This window comes from Danio rerio, chromosome 24 (assembly GCF_049306965.1).
Source record: "Danio rerio strain Tuebingen ecotype United States chromosome 24, GRCz12tu, whole genome shotgun sequence".
Taxonomy (NCBI): Eukaryota; Metazoa; Chordata; class Actinopteri; order Cypriniformes; family Danionidae; genus Danio; species Danio rerio.
Window position 1 is genome coordinate 11880783 of NC_133199.1, and position 21896 is coordinate 11902678.

A 21896-nucleotide genomic window follows, 5' to 3' on the forward strand; every position below is an offset into this window, starting at 1 on the left:
ACACGGCTCTTCACAGCCGCATGGACTTTCCCGCCACATTTTCCTTATTTTCCGGCAAAAGTAAACTCAGTTTAAAGTTTGAGATCGTGTTCGTCCGAATTGCATTACAAACTCCACGCATCAAGAAGGACATCAAAATGAGTTTCATCACGACGGAAGAGAGATGCATAAAAGAGACCTCCAGACATGAAAGACCAGGTGATTTTAGTTATGCGATTAAGCTGTGCCCCTTTTATCAAAAAGGTGTTTTTTTATAACCTTGGTGGTCCGTAATGGTGTGTGTGGAACTGAAAGTTTTGTCACTCTTTTATCTGAAATCTATATTTCCTAGCTTTACTATTTCTCTTTGCTGTTACACGTTCTATAGACCCGATATCTCCACGGGGTTTACCTTTGTTTTGTGTTTAGTGTATGTTTGTGTGTTTGCTTGTTCGTTACGTCTGACTAGTCAATAAATTCCATTATAATCAAATGAATTGTATTGTTTGCCTCACGAGAAAATGTCACTGAAATACAGATTCCCCTGCCTAGCTATTATAAGTTGTTTAAAACTTTTGAATGATTAATCTACTTCACAAGAAGTAGCAATTAAATTCCCTTTTTCTAAATGAATAGATTACCGTGTCCGCTCGGAAGAGCGGCGGCTCTGCTTGTGTTCGTTTGGTCAAATTAACAATAAATTGATCCGGAATATTAATGGTTAATAATAATTCGTTATTGTTGATAATTAATATTCATAATCTGGGAATCCGCTCGGTCGCGCAAGCATGATCATATAGCTACAATCATATGTTTGTTTGACCAAACTGACTAAAGCTTAAGCCGGAATATTAATAATTAAGAATAAACCGTTATTGTTGATTATTAATATTCATAAAATGAGCTAATTTCATGTTACACTCTCGCGCTTGTCCTTTTCTTTCTGAATGGATCAGATGACGGAGACACTTCAACAATCACGTAACGTTACACGATATTATCATCAGCTCAAGAAGTTTGTTATATCAAATATAGACGCGATCGCGCGCTCCTGGAAGAAAGCGAATATCGCTTGCTATTAGATGGGCTCGTAAAGCAACAACAGAACGCGGCAAATTTTGTTCTTCTTTGCATTGTGTCTGTTTACCCAGACGACGACACGGTTTGTTCGAGCCCGGGTCATCCATGGCTGGTTATTTTATGCATAAAGTTTACCCATGTAATCTCTCGGCTGTGTATTAGAACATTGCGGATTCTTTGTTTACATTCTGTCTAGCTCCAAGAGCTTGTGACGTATCTCTGTAACCAATCAGCGTTCGGCTGCGATGTGCCGCTCCACCTTTTGGTAGCCTTTCTCGTTTTTGGGACCCTTTTGATCGTCGCCGGTCTTGGATCCAATCAGTGACTCCGCATAATCTGAGGACCTCGGGATGAGTATCCCCAGGTGGAAATGGAGAATAAAGACAATAATTAGCGTAGCAGCTGTTCATGGTGTATATAAACAAGATGTAGAAACGTGTGGAAACCCGCTAAGTGATACATTAAGTGTATGCTTTACTAAACAGTTAGGTCTTTAATCTAGTTTTGAACTGAGAGAGTGTGTCTGAGCCTCGGACATTATCAGGAAGGCTATTCCAGAGTTTAGGAGCCATAAAAGAGAAGGCTCGACCTCCTTTACTCGACTTTGCTATTCTAGGTACTAGTATGGTGACCCATACTCAGAATTTGTTCTCTGCATTTAACCAATTCAATAGCACACACAGCGCTGAACACCTATCTGCTTCTCCCACTGTTGAGCCAGAGCAAGCCAGGGCTTTCACCGTGCCATGCTGGGCCAATAGCCTGGGAGCTTGAGCAGGGAGGCCGAATTTTCGGGCCAATAGCTTGCAGCGAAACATGAAAACTCCACCTAATCAAATGTCACACAACCCTGCCAGTTAAGTTGGAAGAAGAAAGTCAAATCAGAATCACACAGATAAAAAGCATCATCACAAAATGATCAGTGAAGCAAACTAATTACACATTACTGTACTGCACTAAATTATATGTCTATACACATATGTATTTTCATTAATTATATTCGGTTTGCTGGTGTTGGGTTGCAGTTAGGAGAATAAAACATATGGCGGAATAGTTGGTGGTTCAATCCACTGTTGTGATCCCTGATAAATAAGAAACTAAGTCAAAGGAAAACAAATATGATATGAATATGAAAAAATATTAGTTTACTCACCAACCTTTATTGCCATCCTGCATCTAGTGGTCTCGCCACCAACAGAGGGGCAATGACAAAGCGCATCACCCATAAAACAAAACCCACAAGATTTTTACCTAAGAGAATAATTTAAGAGTGTTGCATCTAATCCCTTAATCGGTTATTGGTTAAGGGAAACTGTTAAGGATTTCTGGACATAAGAGCAGGTTTGTCTTAAAAAAAAAATGTAAAAAAAAAAGTTGTGCTCGCATCACAGCAGCTTATATTCACAACAAACACATCAGAATTTGTATATATACATATATACATATATATATATATATATATATATATATATATATATATATATATATATATATATATATATATATATATATATATATTTTTTTTTTATCATACAAATGATAAAAGTACTGTACAGTATTTTAGAATGTCATATCTACAATGTCCATTTCTCCTCAAAGGGGAAAAAAAACTATTTAAAATATTAAATTATAGGCTACCCTTAAATTTTCTACATTTAATTTTACCATGTCAATAAGCAAACATTTGTTTGAGGACATGAAACATTTTTTACATGCAGTTTTTCTGAATCCATTTTGAAATCAGTGCAGGACTGGATGATAGAAAAGAAGTGCTGATGGTTTCACACATATAGGCTACAAGATATAGGCTTTCTTAATGGAATTACCAAAGAACTCTCTGTTTTGCACAATTTGATTAATATTAACATCAAATTAGACAAATGTGTTATTTGTAATATTTAAAAGCTATTTTTAGAAAATAAATAAAAATGTTTTTATCCTAGAAAAATGAAAGCTCAAAATGGCTTAAAAATGTAATTTATTTGTATTATATAGGCTTAAATTTATATAGCTTTTCTTTGTTTTATATTGACTCATTTATTTATTATTGTATCAGATTTTTGTTATTTTTTATTTTATTATTTTTTTTAGGCTAAAAGTTAGAATATTTTATCTAAAATGTGGCACTAATGTGCTGAGCCAATAGTGTCAAGATTTATGTCATTCTATTATATTTATGTTCTGTATGATCTTCAAAAAATAAATAAATAAATAAATAAAAACAAATAAATTCATTAGCCACAGCATCACGCCTTTCCCCCCCCCCATTTCATGCATGTTGCTCAAACACACTCTTTAAACATGACAAAAATTCTCGACAACTGAATGTTACTGGCTGTTGTGTCTTTAATGTAATTGGCTATAAGGCACACCACTTGAGTCTAACTGAAGTGTGTAAAAATTTTGTGCATTATTGAAACTAAATCATCAAGTGAAATGAAATAAAACTTATATTAAAATAACTTTAAGGAATATTTATGCAACACTTAAATCAATTTGATGCACATGAAAATCTACACCTGACCAGTAGCTATGATTTTAATTTTTTAAATTGTACTTGTGCTACTAGTGAAAATGGCAGCATACCATCTTGCTTTCACCTTGTCCCACAGCCCCAGCTGGCTTGCTTTGGCCCAAAGTATTTGGCAGGCCGACAAAGGTTGGCCGTTGGTCCAAGGAAGCCCAGATGAAGCCCCGAAAGTGACTGTGGAAACGTGACTTTCCCTGGCTTGCACTGGCATGCTGGCTTTAGGTACGGCAGTGGAAACGAGGCTACTGTGAATACACATGAGCAGTTGTGACTTCAAAGATTTGCTCAAAGGACTCAAAGGAAAAAGAGTGCTGTTATTCACCACTCCCACCTACAATCCCTAATGTTTGGCTGGAATTTAAACCTGCAACATTTGGATCACAAATCCAACTCTCTGTTTATTAGGCCATAACTGCCTTAATGTGAATGAAGCTGACTATACGCAGGGATCAGATTTTCATCAGTCGATTAGGTTATTTGAATGATGTCCTGATATTTGCATGACTGGAAATAGTGTTTAAGTGATTAAAGACTCGTAACCTCAAACTTTTTTCCAGTAGTCATGGTTATCATGGTTATCAAATCTCAGGTGAGTCACGTGGGTACAGATACACGGTCTGCCCCCTCACTTCTGTGGAGACCTTCTGCTGGGACCTTTCTGCTGAGGTTTTGGTGGGTAGATGGTTTTTAACTTTGGGTCAAGTCGGCCCCCATGGGTTTTATGGCTAAAGTTTGAGCGCAAGATTTCCTTTGTCTCTGGACCGATGAGGGTCCTACCAAAACATACAGATGGACTTTAATTCAAAGCATAAGAATGTAAGCCATATAAGTTAATTTCATGCACTATGCAGCATATATTGTAAAATGGCAGAAAAAACGTAACGGTACTAAACATGACGCTTTCAAGAATACATAAACATAATTTACCCATTCTTACTCAATCTAATGCTTCAAAAAGGTTAAAAATACTAGGTGTATAGGTTATATGAGGGAGTAAACAAATTACAAAAGTTATGTGTTATTCAGAGCAGGAATTTGGGGTTCTAAATGCCCTTTTTAATATCGGGGAATGTCTGTGTGTAGGCCAAAGGTAAGGTTTTCCGTGCTTCCTTGAAGCTCAAACAGAGAGGGCTGAAGCAATCTGCTAAGTGTCCTGTTAGAATAAAGGTGTCACCCAGGGATTCTTACAGCAGACTCCCTGGCACTGACCTGTAGACTGAACCCCTTTTTAGAAGTAAAAAATTTAATTTTACCTCCGGACTGTACGTTACAACAACTAGGATATTTCCACAGTATTTCCTATATTAAGTATATGTAAATCAGGCCCGTAGCCAGACTATTGAAAGTGGTGGTTCTTTTTTCCTCAAAAAGTGGACCTTTTTGTTGTTATTCACCTTATTTTCTATTAAATTGTGAGCTTCAAATACTGCATTTTAGTGACATTTTGAGAGGGGTCTGGCTGCAGACTCGGAATCTGAGAATCTGAGCTGCATCCAATGCTTTTTAATGTGCTCACCTAACTCCACCCCTAACCCTACCCATCACAGCTAACGTAGTAATGATGTAACATAATGATGCTATGATCCACCATTCTGCCGGACAAAATTCCATTAACACATATTCTTTTCAAAGCAAAAATGGATGCTTGTAAACATACATCGTTGCTAAACTAGCACCATACAAGTCTAATTTTAAGTATGTTCCTGGACATGGTTTTAAGCTGGGCGATTTCCTTTTTTGAGGAATCCTTACAATTACAGAATAAGCAGAAACTAGATTAAATATTACATGTTATGTTAATATGGATTGGATCTAAGTAGGCCTTCCTTTTAATATTGTTTACTGATTATGCCTTTTAAAAAGCACCTATGGTAAAAAATATACTTTTCAAGCTGTTTGGACAGAACTGTGTGTAGCTATAGTGTATAGACCTTTATATTTGGGTGATATAAACACACCCAGTCCTTTTTTCAATTTAACAACAAAAAAACGGATGGACCAATAGAAGCAGTTTTGAGACCTACCGCAACTTGACATAGGAGTGCGTTTCTCCCGCCCACCAATATTGATTGATTGGTGCGCATTACCAAATCCCCAGTTTGTTGTTTCACATCCGCCATTTTCATTGTGTGAGTCAGAGCGATGTCACCAAAGAAACACCCTTGCTCTATTTTTGGATGTAAGGCTCATTGGGCTCAAGAGCCTTCATTGTCTTCCTGCGAATGAGCAACAGAGATTTTACATATAGCGGTCATTTGATCTGAACACGCAGTGAATGCAACGTATCGAGATTCGACCATTCAAAACAGCTGATCCACAGAGTCTTTCAGCACTCTCTCTAATAGCACTCGATTGATCTCGGCTGGCGGATCAACCACATAATTGCTCTAATCGGCGACATTGTTTGTAAATTTAGGTGGGCTTACAAACAATTCTACTTTTCATTGCATCTTCCTTAAACTTCAGCCGTTTGCATTTCCTGCGATTCGTACATGTATGGCTGAATGCTGATCCTCTCACTTAGGTTGGTTCATTCTGTCTGCTTGTCAATTGCCATACACAAAGCAGGGGAGCTCTTGGCTCCGCCACCTTGTTAAGTTGGGTGGGAAGTCAAAACAATTTTTTATGTGAAGCAACACACACCTAAAAAAACGACCTGTGTACATGCCCCCAAAATGACACTTTTTGACCCATTATAATAAAAAAATCTGAATTTAAACTAGGTGCCCTTCAATGTCATGTACAACATAGCAAAAGTTGTTTAGCAAATATGAATGGTGTACTCATAACATGATAAAAAAAAAACATCAACACACATTGGCAACAAGATAATCATGTAATTTAAATGTTTTTATTTATTTTTTTATTAAAACCATACAAACAATTGTTGTAATCTTATATAAAAAGCATTAAGAGTTGTTCCCAGTTTAAAAGTGCTAGGCACCATGACTCTATTTTAATTTCTTTGTTTAAATGTAGGACAAAACACAGATATTCCTGCTTTAGATATTTAGGAAGATATTTTTTTTTTCTAATTCTGACTTCAGATGCAAACTATTCCGACTACAGTGTACCAAATTAATATGTATTTACAAGCTTGAAGAAATCAAACAACAACAGAAACAACAATGTTTACGTCACATTTCTCAATGCCCAACCAAAACATGAAGTCATAGGAATCCTCCCTTTTTGTTTTTCTATAATTTGTGTAAAAAAGGAATACGGCAGTGATTCTTTTGTATGGACAGGCATAAATAAGGCACATACCTTAGGCGTAAACCTTCTGATCGTGTCCTATTGGAATGGGTCACACCACTTTTGTGATTAAAATAAAAGACACTGTAATACGACTGCAGAAATAACTGTACAAAAACATTACTTAATTGCTGAAGTACATCTTTAAAAAAACTGTACATAGACATTGCAGATTGTTTTAATACTGCTTTAAACTCTTTTTGCTCTTGATGTGCCATTGTTTATATAAATGTGAAATTTGCTTATGTAATCATAAATGTGTAGACAGAAGACAAGTTGATCTAAAAAGTCAAGGTATACATGACATCTTACTATATATTTACTGCACTGCTGTGACAAAAACAGCACACTACTGACTTTTACAAAATAACAAATAAAATTACTGACATATTCAGATAAATTTAAACATGAATTTGTACTCTAAACAACACCTTTTGATCCCAAATTCCAAATCCTCTGTGCAATAAGCCATATATTGAACTTTACTAAAATGACCACAGATGTTTTTTTTCTTGACATTTGTCACATAAAGTACTGTTTAACATTGACCCCAGTCATTAACAGTTATATAGAAAATGTGTAAAATGTAAATTATTATGGTAAACAAAGAAAGAATATTTACAAAGTTGTAGCAATATAGTTAAGATACAGATCAGTTCTAGATGATTTGTTGATCACGTTACAAAATGTTTCTCTTTCTAGCGATGGTGTGAAAATTTGGCCAAAACAAGATTTGTTAAAACTTAAATCACCACAACATTGGTAAACATGACATTTTTTCCTGTAAAAATATTCAACCCTCTCTTAACTTGTTGACAGTCATGTCTGTGCATATTTACATCTTCTTTGTAGTTTGCAAAGCACTCTAAAATAAAGGTACACAATATGAGTTAACCTACTCATTTTAGTGAATACTATGCACAATTTAGCATTTAAGAAAAATGCCATGCACTTGTATCAACAGTGCAACAGAACTTAATAAGAGCAAAATCAACACTGAAAACTATGAGGCAAAAAGATTGGTGCCTCTTTCATCCTCTAGGTGCCTTCATGATCATCCTCTAAGAAGATGTAACCCCCCCCCCCATCAAAATAGAGTTTATAGCAACTCTTTTATCAACACTGCCTGTTAAACAGTGTTCATAAGGCTTTTTTCTCATACCACAACTTTGCATGCAAAAGTATTTTAAATTTGTGTTAAGTGTAATTTTTTTTTTTTTTTTGGTGGGGGAGTTCACAAACTATTGGATGATTGCCAGAAATTTACTCTCTTCTGCGAGGGTGGTGAGGAGGGAGCTCATGTCACTAATAGCCATGTTGTTAGTGCCTGGATTCACACTGTGAAATGCAAAGGAATCATGAGAATTACTGAGTTGAGAGGAAGACACTACACTGCCCTGATCATAACTATCATCACCAATGGAACAAATTCCTAAACCAACTTTTTCAGCTGGGCTTCTTTCTACTGTGCTAGTCACCTGACCAACCCCAGATGACAGAAGAACTTTGGAAGTTCTTTCTTTCTCTGCCATCAATGATTCCATTAGACATGACTGTACTATGGCGTGAGAGAGCTTGGACTTTTCTAGGTCAAAACACTTATCAATAAACACAGGTGTTTGTTGCTGAATTGATGAGCAAGAGTTGATTTGAAGGTGATTAACTTGATCAAGCTTCACAACGGAAACCTGATTTGAAGGGGAACAATTTGTGCCTAGTCTATTGTTCAAGCTTTGTGGATGGCATGATTGTACATTATGGCTGTTAATATCCTGCCTAGTGGAGTAGGAAGTGTTGACAGCTGGCTGAGGCCGGTAAGCCAAGAGTAAGCTGCAGTTACCTGGTCTTTGCAAAAAGAGGTTGCTGCTATCTTGATTTGTAATTTGATTTTGTTGGGGATAAGATTGGGATACAACTGTATGCTGGGAACATTTTTGATGAATGGGGGCCGAAAAGATATGAGAGAAGTCTGGTCGACCAAAGTTGCTGTGTTTGGATTCCAGTTGGAAGGTTGAGGAAGACTCAGTCTTAATGCCTGTTTTCATCCTGGACTTCTCTTGGGCTGGTTTTGCTACTTGTAGATGCTGCTCTGAATTTCTGCACCCATAGCTTATACCTCCCATGTGTTGAAGAGCTGAGTGCTGATCAATAAAATCTATAGGCTGCTGTTGTACAACCATGTTTCCAAATCGACCAAAGGCGTTGCTTACTGAGCCACTCTGGTCTGACCATCTGCCACACCTCTGAAACGGCTGCCTTGGAATGGTAACATCGGCACTACCAGAGCTCACTTCATTCGACTGGATAGGCATCAGATCAATACTAGTGTCTTCTTGCTCTACTCCCTCTTGGTGCTGCTGTGGACTGAGGAAGTTCTGGTCATTTGCGGGATTGAAAATAGGCCTATGGTTGTCTTGGTTAATTATTGATTCCTGATCTTGGGAATGGAGATACTGCATGAAGTCAGACTGGATGTTTTCATTGACACGTAACAAAAGACCATCCTGGTTTATGGAAATGTTCTCAAGTGCTGATTGCTCCATGATGCTAGGAGGACAAGGGGAGTGCAGACCACTCTGAAAGCTATCTACGTGACAGGTGGAATTCTGTAGGTTCAGACTGTGATCTTCTCTGTTTAAGTAACCATAACTAGCAGGATTGGGTGATGAAGTCATATTGTTTAAACTACTGAAATGTCGTACTTGTGGCAAGCCATAAGAACTAAGATTTTGTTTGTGATGTGTAGGATCACTAGCTCTTCGATCATTTTTCCCTGGACCACCACCAAAGTATGTTCCCTTTCGTTGATACACGGCTTGACTGTCATGCGAGTTGTGTGCACCATCACTACAGCGACGTGACCTGACCAGTGGTGGTAGTGTAAGCTGGCCAGTGTCCTTTCTGTCTTCCTTTAAAGCAAAGTGACTCTTTAGGTTTATATGCCCCATACTGGGCAAGGGTGTGGGAGGCGGTCCACCTGTTGCTGCTGCATACTTGGCCTTTAGGCTATAGTGTTGAGCTGGAGTGAGGTTCAGATCCCCTCTTGATCCCATACCACTGCCCTTGAAAACTCCACTTCCACCAAACACCACTGCACTTGAACTTCCTCCATCATACTGGCTGGCTTCACTGGAGCGTCGAGAGGCATCAGTGGAAATAGGGTCATAAGAATCAGTTGCACTGAGATTATGGATATGTCGATGGGGGCTGTACTCTGACAGTGAAGCCTGGCTAGAACAGCGACTGGAAAAGCAGGGGGAGATGCCAGATGAGCGACGGCTGCTGCTCAGGTAAGCTGAGCTAGTGTTGCTGCCACTACTGTCCCGTCGTTCATGCAGCAAACTCAGAATTGTCAGCTCTGTGTTGGACGGCTCAGGGCATGGAGGCACCCTCACAGAAGTACTCCTCCCAAGGCATTGACCTGATAATACAGATGTAAAATGTAATACCTCGTCAGATGATGTTTGTTACTTTTTAATACTTTTTAATGTCCTTAATTTTGGCTAACTTCATTTACTACCTTTTACAACCCCACAGACACTCTAAAAATAAACTTCTGTCATCATGTCTTTAAACTGTGCATTACTGAAAGAACAGATGTAACATTGTGAAAATTACTTCAATGTCACTTCTTTAAAATAAAAATACAGGTTTGAAATGAGATGAAGATGATGACAGTTTTTTATTTTTTTGGATAACACGTTTAAAAGATTATAAAAATGCTTGTGGGTCTGCAATTCAATTAGTAAAGTCTGATATGTTGACAGAGCTCAGAAAATAAGACTTACCCTTTCCTGTGAGGGCAGGCATGGCCTGGCCTTTAGGGGGCGGTGTTGGAGGCAGGAATCCTAGCCTAGGCACAGCTCCATTCACCTGCCTTAACCTCTCCATCTTAACATGCTCCATCCAGCGTAGGGGCCGTCCAACACTTCGATGAGTCTGCAAAACTATTGTTGCCGCAGAGGATGTTGCTGTGGATACTGTAGAGTCCATAATGGGGGCATCCTCCTTCTCTCTTTCTCTGTTCTCCTCATCCTCCTCTTCATTTTCCATGTCCTCAAGCATTGCCACCTCCCCCGCAAGCCCAATACTGTTCACAGTAAGCTGGACTCCCTGGCTGACATGGGGGCCGTTGATGGACTGGTCACTGCTGCATGAAGACTGACTGCCAGGGCTTGACTGAGACGTCTAAGAAAGAATTAGAGAATTTATATACTTTGACAATTGTTACATTTCTGAAAAGTTTAACAGGTAAATCTATTTAAAGATTGTTTATTACATTCTAAATGAGAAGAGGTCTGCCCCTGGAGTCCCATGCTGCATCCTAATATTTCTACTTGCACTACGCCCAAAAGTAGCAATGTTTTTTGTGAATCAAAAGTACACAACTATTGTTTATGTAAAATAATAGATAGTGCAAGCTTTGGGAATTAAAACAATGGCATAACTGTGCTCTGTTACATTCTGTTACTTTTAACCAGGCAGTCAATAATTCTTTTGTAGTTAACCGCCTCAAATACATACTCCACTTTATTTTTAATCCATTTACATTAAAATAATTCTTCCTACCAAACTTATAGGTAAACAGGTAGTTTAATGTTGCTAAATTAACTAAGCACCTAATTTTAATATCAAGTTAGAAATAATATATTTAAATGTAAAACGTTTTTATTGTATATTGTTGCCTAAATGTTGCTGGCAAAATCAGTATTAGAAAAAGGAAGTAAATACAGTTTGAAGGTTAATTTTGGAAGCAAAATAATAATCTGCCGAATGAAATTCTTCACGACCAATCACAATCATTTCTGTTGAGCACCGGTGAAGACTATGGCAAATCAACGGTGTTTTGCTCATCAGTGCTTATACGTTAGTGGGAAATTGATGGTTTTTATAAATTTCAGTGCCGAAATTCAGTATCGTGACAAGTCTAATATAGTGAAAGAATCAGTTCATTAACTTGAGTTTGACAAATGGCATCTAAAACATGTGTTTGGGAAAGAAAACGTTTGATAACTGGTGACTAGCTAAAAATGAGGTCTGATATCCCTTTTTATTTTCACTATCCATTCAGAATGTACCTTTGTGTCACTCTGAAGGCAATGAAAGGATACATTTGTATTGCTTTCTCTTCGCTGATAAGGTATACAGCCAGGTACACAACATTCCTGTGTGACTCAGGCGATACTTCTGGGTTTGTTCCCATCGCAGCCTAATTTTGCTTTTTTAATGGAGGCCGCGTGAAATCAGTCTATAAAATCCATGTTAATCAATTAGCAATAAAACTGAAGTCCCAAGGAAGACAGACACCCCTTCCATGATGGGTATCCACTTCTATCGTGAAGTGATTTTGACTTGCAAATGAAGTGCGAATGAATCAAGTAAACTCAAAATGTTTTATGCATCTAATTATGTGCAACTCTCATAAGACAGTGATTTAACAGTTATTATAATCTTTACCATAAACATCAATGTTTATATCTAATCTATAAACTATTATCCTAGTACTTCTGTGTTATTTTATTGTTTGTAACTTTGAATTTATAAAATATCTTTCTCAATCAAATTCAGACTTGAATGTCATGCTTATAAGGATTAATGAACATGCAAACCATCATCATTTTGCATCGATGTTAGAATTGAGGTCCCGATCTTTTAATAATTAATTGAGCACCTATACAGTGAATGCATTAATGCAGGATAAACAAGTAGTGACAGAAAACACTTATAATTATAATTATTACGGAATGATAGGGTATATTCTACATATTATATTACTAAAGCACAACAGCAGCTTGTTTACATTCATTGGATATAATCAGGGCCGGAGTGGGACTCCTTTTCAGCCCTGGAGTTTCAAGCCTTTGACCGGCCCAGCTCAGTTCACGACTGACTATATTAAAATAAGATCATTTCCAATTCAGTTTCTAATTACACTATCAAGCCTTTTTAAAGAAAACAGCTGCTTTAGAACTTCAAATGTTCAACAACCTTACAGTTTTATATGTCTTAACAATAAAAATGAAAAAAAAAAAAAAAGTTAATCACTGGTGAGGATCGAACACAGGTCGGCGGCTTGATAACGCAACGTGCTGACACCTAGACCACAATGATACTGCAGTGCTTGCATTGCGGGAATGATAATTCATCATTCTGCAGGCTACATTCTGCTCATGAGGCTGCGAGACAATAAATAAGAAGAGCGGAGCTGCGGCAAAATAATGGATAAAAAGAGTGAGGCTATGGTCAAATAATTAAATAAATTAAAAAAATGCGACTGCTGCTTTCTCCGTTCGCCATGCTGAAAAGAAACAGTCTGCGCAAATGAAGCGCAAAGTTGGTGTCATTGACTACAGCTCTCATCTGATTGGCTGAAAGGTACGAGTTACCCTGCCCCTGTCAGGAAAGTCTCAAAAATACATACACAAGTATCCAGGGGGAGTCGTACGTGAAAGAGGATTTGCACATTCTCATTCAGGATAAACTCGCAAGTTTTAAACATTCAAAACTTTTTGTACACTCTTACACATTTGCAAATGGTGTTTGCATTTGTGAAACGTATTTTATGAAAATGTATTTTGAGCACATTTTGAGCACAAATTATTTTGAGCACATGAAAATTTTTTGTGAATATAAATAAATATTTTACGCACATGAATTTGATTTTATGCACGTGAATTTGGCTACGCATGTGTACATCGTGTCTTTTGCGAGAATTTCTTTTGAGACTAAACTGATTCCATAGTTTAAAACTACTTTATACTGCTTTGGTTTTAAAATGTTTTTGTACACTGAATAAAAGGGGTGAGGAAAATGTTTTTTTTTTTTTCTCTGCAATTACTATTTAGAACTAGTCAGAACTTCCTGATTTTAAACTATAAAAATAATAATAAACTTTTAAAAATAAAGGTTCCAGAAAAGTTTTTATTGTATTGTTTTGTATTTCTTTGAGTGATGCCATGGAAGAACCATTTGGGGATCTCCAAACAACATCTTACTATTTTTAGCATAAAGAAATTAAATAAATAAACAACAATAATAATAAAAAGTTCCTACACAGAACCAATTATACCAATGAAAAATTACTAGAGGTACTTGATCATGCATTTTGATAAAGTGTAATACTCATGTGACCATCTGAAATATTATTGTGACAACAAAACGTATGGATGTTAAATGTTCTATACAAAATCAGTGAAACAAAGAAGCTTTGTTTTTAAAACTGTACAAAGCCAAGTACACATACAATTACTAAACATAGCTTGCAATCTGATATAATACTTTTTTTTTCATACAAGTTGATATGATACTCAATTTACTATATGAACAGTATTATGACAACAAATAAACAAACAAACAAACAAACAATAAATAAACCAACCAACGGGCTTGACTCTCTGGCTTGACTCTCTTGGGCTTGACTATATATATATATATATATATATATATATATATATATATATATATATATATATATATATATATATATATATATATATATATATATATATATACATACATATATATATATACACAACCATAAATCAGAAAATATTGGGACAGTATGGAAAACGCAAGTAAAAAAGAAATTTATGTTTACTTGTATTTCATTGCAGACAATATGAACACAAAATATTACTGTTTTGTCTGGTCAACTTTCCTGACTAACCTTTTCTGTCATTCATATCTGCAACACATTCCAAATTGGGAATGTGTTGCAGATAATAATTATGTTAAATAATTATGTGATTTGAAACAGGTCATGTCAACAGGTGATTGTAATTAGGATTTGGTACAAAAGCAGCATCCAAAAAAAGTCTACTCCTTGAAGAGCAAAGATGGGTCTATGATTGCCAGTTTGCCAACAAATATGTGAGAAAATTATTGAAATGTTTAAAAACAATGTTTTTTTTTTTTTTTTTTTTTTTTTAAATAATTGAAGACATTTGGATATTTCACCTTCAACAATGAATAACATAATTAAAAGATTCAAGGAATCTGGAGTAATGGAGTGTGACCTGGGCTCAGAGAGATCTAAGACGGACCATCACACAGTGGAAACATCTAATGTGGTCAGATGAATCAGTATTTGAGGTTTTTATTTTTTATTTATTTATTTTTTTGGTAGAAATGGATGTCGTGTGCTCTGGACAAAAGAAGAAAAGGATCATCCAGACTGTTACCAGCCACAAGTCCAAAGGCCAGGGTTTGTCATAGTATGGGGTGTCAGTGCCCTTGGCAAAGGTAACTTGCACTTCTGTGTAAAGGACAAGGGCGCAAGCCTTAGCTGAACAACTGTGATCTCCGATCCCTTAGGTGGCACTGAATAATTTATCACATACAGTATAAGTGATATTACTGCATGGGCTCAGGACTATTTTGGCAAATCTTTTTCAAATGCCACAATATGTAGTTACAACCACAAACGGCAGTTAAAACTGTACTGTGCCAAAAGGAAACCCTTTGTTAACACGGTATTTCAGTTTTTTTTTTTTTTTTTTTTTTCTAGAAATGGATGTTGCGTGCTCTGGACCAAAGAAGAAAAGGTTCATCCAGACTGTTACCAACCACAAGTCCAAAAGCCAGGGTCTGTCATGGTATGGGGTGTCAGTGCTCTTGGCAAAGGTAACTTGCACTTCTGTGATGGCACCATTAATGCTGACAAGTACATCGAGATTTTGAAGCACAATCCACTCTTCTTTTCCAGGGACGCCCGTGCATGTATTTCAACAAGACAATGTAAAACCACATTCTGCAAATATTACAAAGTTTTGGCTGCGGAGGAAAAAGATACAGGTACTTGACTGGCCTACTTGCAGTCTTGACCTGTCTTCAATAGAGAATGTGTGGTTCATTCTGAAGATCAAAATCCAAGAAAAATGGGACAAAATTTGACCAGAAACACTATCACTTGGTGTCTTTGGTCCCTAAGCATCTTTAAGTGTTGTGAAAAGGGACAAAAACAATACAACATGGTAAATGCTTTTCTGTTCCAACTGTTTTTGAAATGTGTTGCAAGAAATAAAATTGGAATATGTATTTAATTTAAATAAAAAAAAGAATAATAAAAAAATCAAGAGAATCTTTGATGTATTGTCTGCAATGAAATGCATGTCAACGCAAATTTAGAATTTTTTTTTCTTTTTTATTTTTTTTTTTTAGCATTTTCCATACTGTCCCAACTTTTTCTGATTTGAAATACATATTCATGGTCAAAATGATTTGCCTTCTTGGTAACTATGAGCAAAGAAAGTTGGGAAAATCTAACCACACACTGTCATGTACCGTCATATAAAAATGAAAACCTGACCATGCGTATAACTTCTGGAAGTCTTATAATAGACCAAGGTTGTACGTTCCATATCATCAAAGATCTACAACAAAGACGGACACAAAAATGGGTCACTAAAAAAAAAAGTAAGGTTCTGCCATGGCCATTTGAGTCCCTGAACTGAATCCTATGGAAAATTAGTGGGTCAACTAAAGGGGAAAGAGCACCAACATGGGTCAGAGAAGTTGAATGATCTGGAAAGATTCTGTAAGGAAAAAGTCTGCAGGAAACGATTTAGAACTGTTATCTGGGCAAATGAGGGATGAAAAAGATATATCAAATAAAAGAGTGCCAACAATGTTCACCAACATGATTTGGAGAAAAAAGAAAAACGTTATTTCATAATAATTTTTCCTTCCCCAGTTTTATTAATTTTTATTTCAATGGAAGATTAATGTATAAAAGAAAAGGTAAAACATTACAAAGTCTAAACATTAAATTTGCTCATATTTATCAAGAATGTCAACATTTTTGACCACAACTAAAAGTAATTACCAGCAGCATAATTATTAATATAAGACACGGTAGACCAATGACTGAATGAATAGCTCAAGCAATGATACAGACTTGAAAACATAACAAGTGAAATGAAAAAAGAAAAAAAAGCAGACCTAAAAAAAAAAATCACCATTCTCACCTGATCACCCACTGTCCTTAGTAAGAGAGGACATGTAATGCGTGGCAGTGGAAAAAAGATATTCAGTTATTTATTTGAACATGGCAAAATGTCAACCTGCCAAACATCACTTGAGACATATTTTTAAAATAATAAAAAATTCACAGGAGGGCTAATAATTTCGCCTTCAACTGTTTGTGTGTATATGTAAAGTTGAAGTTAGAATTATTATCCCTTTTGTTAAATTTTAATTCATTTATATTTTTCCCTAATTTCTGTTTAAGGGAAAGAAGATACTTTCCAACACATTTTTAAATATATTAGTTTTGAAGATTAATTTCTAATAACTGATTTGTTTTATCTTTGCCTTGATGAAAGTACATAATATTTTACTAGATTTTTAAAAAAAGATTTGTTTTTTTAGTTAACTAGTCAAGTTAGGGTAATTAGGCAAGTCATTGTTTTTTTTAAGACAATCTGGAAAAAATTCTTAAAGGGGTTAATAACATTGAACTTACAACGGTATTTAAAAACTAAATCTGTTTTTTTTTTTCTAGGCAAAATAAAACAAATTTCTCCAGAAGAAAAAAAAAAATGAAATTCTGGAACTGTCCTTGCTCTGTTAAATATCATTTGGGAAATACTTGAAAAAATAAAAAAGTAGAGCTAATAATTTTCAATTTAAATACTTTAAATATAAAATGTTATTTATTTTTGATTTTTGATATGAAAGGAGGCTTACCATGGGCTTTTCTGTTTTGATTGACTTGACTTGCAGACATTCATCCTGTTTTGAGGTAGCATGGGTATACTCCTTTTGGTCAGTGGTTGCTCCAGGTTCTCGTGGCTGAGGTGGGGGTCGTGGGTATGTCTCCCCACGTTGTTTTTTGGTGACATGGGCTTCAGGACCATGTACAGTTTTAACATGTTTCCTTAAGGAGCTTGGGTCAGTGTACCGCTTAGTGCAGCCAGGAATTTTACACACATAGGGTTTCTGAGAGAAATAAAAAAAGAGCATTTGCATATAATAGAAATAAATGTTTGCTAATGCATTCTATACATTTCTGTGGAGTGCAATGTAGCTGTTATATAAAAGTTCAGCAAAAATTCAAAGAGTGAACCGATAAAAGCAGTCTCACACCTGATGCAAAACACATGCCATGTCAACTTACACATTTTTTCATTGTTGACAATGCTTGCAAGATAAATATGTAACATAACTTTCCAAAACAACAACAACAAAAATAAACCCCAATGTCTTTAGAATATTTAATGCAATGCATTTTCACGATCTCACTTTATTTTGATGGTATGTTTGTTGAATTTAAGTCACATTGCATCTACGTGCCAAGTAATTCTCATTACATTATAAGTAGACTGTTGGGGTTACGGTTAGTGTAAGTTGACATGTCGTCACCTTAGAATTATAAGGTTCTCTCTGACATTTTTTGTCAAAATTAAGTTATTGACATTCTTATTAAATTGACTTATTGAACTTAATGTAACTTATTTACATTATGGGATGTTTTTTATAAGTTGTTTACATTTTAGGACTTTTTATTTAAAAAACAAATGTTACACAGATACTGTTTGCTATAGAATGCAAAAACTTTAAAGCTTGTTATCTCAATCATTCAGAACACAGAACCTTATAATTCAAAGGTGATGATGTACTTGCAAAGTTTCCTATAGTCAGTTAAATGTCTGTTGAAGAAGTAGTATCAACAGATATTAAGCAAACAGTCTACTAATACTCAAATGGCCATCAAAATAAAGTGTTACCATTTTTTTTCTAGATCTACAATTCAAGAACCTTTTTAAGACTCCCCAAGTTCAGTACCATGAAATTTAAAGACTAAAGCTGTGGACACACACAAGTTTGACAATGCAAAAGTCTGTCGAATGGTGCTGTAAAAAGGAGTGGGATAAAACTTCCTTTAAAAGCTCTGCATTCATTAAATTTTTTTTCAGCTTAGTCCCTTTAATAATCTTGAGTTGCCACAGCGGAATGAGCTGAAAACTTATACAGCATATGTTTTACACAGCGGATGCACTTTTAGCTACAACCCATCACTGGGAAACATCCAAACACACTCATTCACACTCATACAATTCGGCCAATTTTAGCGTACAAAATTCACCTATAGCACATGTCTTTAGACTTGTGGGGGAAACCGTAGCACATGCAAACACGGGGAAAACATGCAAACTCCACACAGAAATGTCAACTGACTCAGCCAAGGCTCAAACCAGCGACCTTCTTGCTGTGAGGTGATTGTGCTACCCACTGCGCCACTGTAACACCCATTTTAAAGCTCTTAATTTTACATATTTGTACAGAGGGGTCAAGTTTTGATCTTCTATTGGTCTCACACAATCACAAGATGGGAAATCACAGGTCAGAGTTCACTATGCTTGAACATAGGAAACTTGTGGCATTAGTTTGCGTTTCTACTGAATTCACATGCGAATGACTAGAAGTCTATGGAGCAAAAAGTGAGGTGTGTTACATATTGCTAGACTTTTGATGTGTCTGTAGCAGCTCATAAACTACACAGAATGTAATAAATATTTTATTATTATTTGAATGAAATGTTCATACTGAAATAATTCTCAAAACAATAAAATCTTGAGCCCATAATGTAATAATGTTTTCATTGTAATAAAATTTAAAAATAATGTAATAGTTTGTGTGTGTGTGTTTGTGTATGAGAAATTAAATTGTGAAATACTGTGGCAATGTATACATTAATTTCATCATAGTTAATGTAATTCCTGCACATAATACAAATTGATGTTTATAATTATTTTCAGTTTATGCTCTTTGAGTTAATACATTTACATCTGTTAAAGTTGTCTGGAAAATGCATGAGCAAAGAAATAAATAAGTAGTACTGTACGTTCATCAGCTTGAAGCATAGCTAAATTACTACCTCGCTACTGACAAATATCAGACTCAAAGCTACATTATTAATAAGGTCCAAGGTAGTGAACAAAATGGTTCTGAGATTGACTCAGTGATGTATTTGTTTGTATGAAAGTCACTTGTTGTATGCAAATAAATTAGCAAAGTAAATTTCTGCTAAAGATGAACTAAACCCTGACACTGTCAGACACTGTGATGCTACAGTGTTTATTGTGAGAAATTGAAGTGTTTTCCCAAACAAAATTCAGAGCATTTAAAACATAATAATAATAGCATCTTAAAGGTAGAATTAATGTCACGATTAAACCTTGTTCTCTGAAGGAGGAAATTGAGAGAAGTGGCAACACTATGCAGATTTGAGTTACGAGACCAATCCATCTGGCTTTGTATGAAAATGGGCCAGTAAAACTGACTAGTGGAATCTACATTCTTTATATGGGCAACTTAGCAGGTCTCCACTTTTTAGCTGGACAAGTTATGACTAAACAAGTTTTCCCTTCCCTTAGCCACCTTAGGCAATTAGGACATAGCTAATGATCATATGTAGACTGTGCATCAGCCCTAGAGATTAACTACTTACATGCATGTCCTTAGTAGGGGGTCATGACAAGCAATGCCTGTCCTGTAGCTTTGTAAGCTCTGACAAAAGGTGATACTAAAAACCTACATGCTTTGGATGAGAGACATGAAGCGCTTTCTTCACCTAGGGAATGCTCATGTACGCCTGGGTCACCTACACATTGATTATAATGAGGGCAGAGTAGTTCAAGGCTCTGTCAGTAAGAGGTGCCTTCTAGCCTTGTAAGTTTGAATGCGAGCATTGACAGAATAGCATCTTGAAAAATATACAATCCGAACAGTGTCTTACTCTTTAAGATGGAACTAAACCATCAGTCAGGTGTTGAAACCCAGCCACTGTTACTGCACCGTATCAGAGATGTGGCCTGCTACAAAGCAAATATCTAAATGAGTGACTGCCAATGAGCTGTTTATATACCCATATGAATAGATATAACCTTGGCAGTTTTCTTTGGCCCATTTTCAACTCATAGTGACTAGTCTGATAAGCATAATACCTATAATGTCATCATGCCATAAATTGTGGTAAAAGACTAAGGGCTCTATTTTGACGGTCCATGCGCAAAACGCAGGGCACAAACGCTTTTAGGGCGTGTCAGAATCCATACTTGCTAATTTAAGCACGGGAAAATTCGTTTTGCGCCATGGCGCATGGTCTAAAAGGGTTCAGTTTATTTTCTTAATGAGTTATAGATGTGTTTTGAGAATAAACCAATCAGAGTCTCATTTCCCATTACCTTTAAGAGCCAGTTGCGTCGCGTCATGAGCGCATTTGTTATTTACAGGACGTAAAGTAAGTTCACTTTCGCTTTTGCTCTCGTGGATAGGGAAGCCTTTACGCACAAACATCAATTGGCCTATAAATAATTAATTTCGTTTGTTAAGCACAAAGATTTGTTTTAAAACTATTTCTAAATTTAGGTGTAATTTCCAGCAAACGAATAAATTAACATTGATAACGAAGTGTGGTCAAAACACTGGGTTATTTCCAAATACACCTGCTATGCCCAATACAGTCTAAAACAGGTGGACAAATCTAAGCTTGTTTTTAATAAAACAAGTATAAACATGGATATAATAAATAATACTGCTAATAATAATAACATTATACAAAAGCAAATTGAATGAACTGAAAAAGCCTCCCGAGATAAAGAGAGTATGAAGGCAGTGGTTTTTAAATTCATGTAGGCTAGAAATTAATATGTTTTGTAATATTTTAATCATTTATATTTATATCCTATTATATATCCTTATTATATATATCCTTAATATATTATATCTTTTTCATATGTAAAGATATTTGCGTATTGCTCTGCATCTTGTTTGTAGTGTTTAAGCCAGACGCACTTTGCGCCAAACAAACTTTGTTCTGGTCTAAAGAACAGACTATTTACAGTTTCTCAAAATAGCAACGCGCCAAAACACGCCTGCTTTTTTAGACCAGAATGCCTATAATGCATTTGCTATTTAAACAGTGTGGCGCAACACCTCAAAATGACCCTTGCGCCGAGGTGAAAGTAGCAAATAGCAATTGCGTTGCGTCTTGCGCCACATTGCGGCGGGTATATGATAGGGCCCTAAAAGGGAAAGATGTGTACATGCC

The 21896-nt window shown here is 36.0% G+C and overlaps 1 protein-coding gene across 2 annotated transcripts in view; it reads right to left on the reverse strand.

Annotated features, from left to right (window-relative positions):
* Nucleotides 1–6422: 6422 nt before the first annotated feature.
* gli3 (GLI family zinc finger 3) overlaps nt 6423–21896 on the reverse strand; it is a 295055-nt gene continuing 279581 nt past the window's right edge. Inside the window, exons 13-15 of one of the 2 annotated variants that reach the window (XM_073940176.1) lie at nt 17531–17782; nt 10633–11032; nt 6423–10265 (exon numbers count right to left, since the gene is read on the reverse strand). In XM_073940176.1, coding sequence (XP_073796277.1) covers nt 8086–10265; nt 10633–11032; nt 17531–17782 — 2832 coding nt within the window. In that variant the 3' untranslated portion in view covers nt 6423–8085. 2 annotated transcript variants of the gene reach the window in all.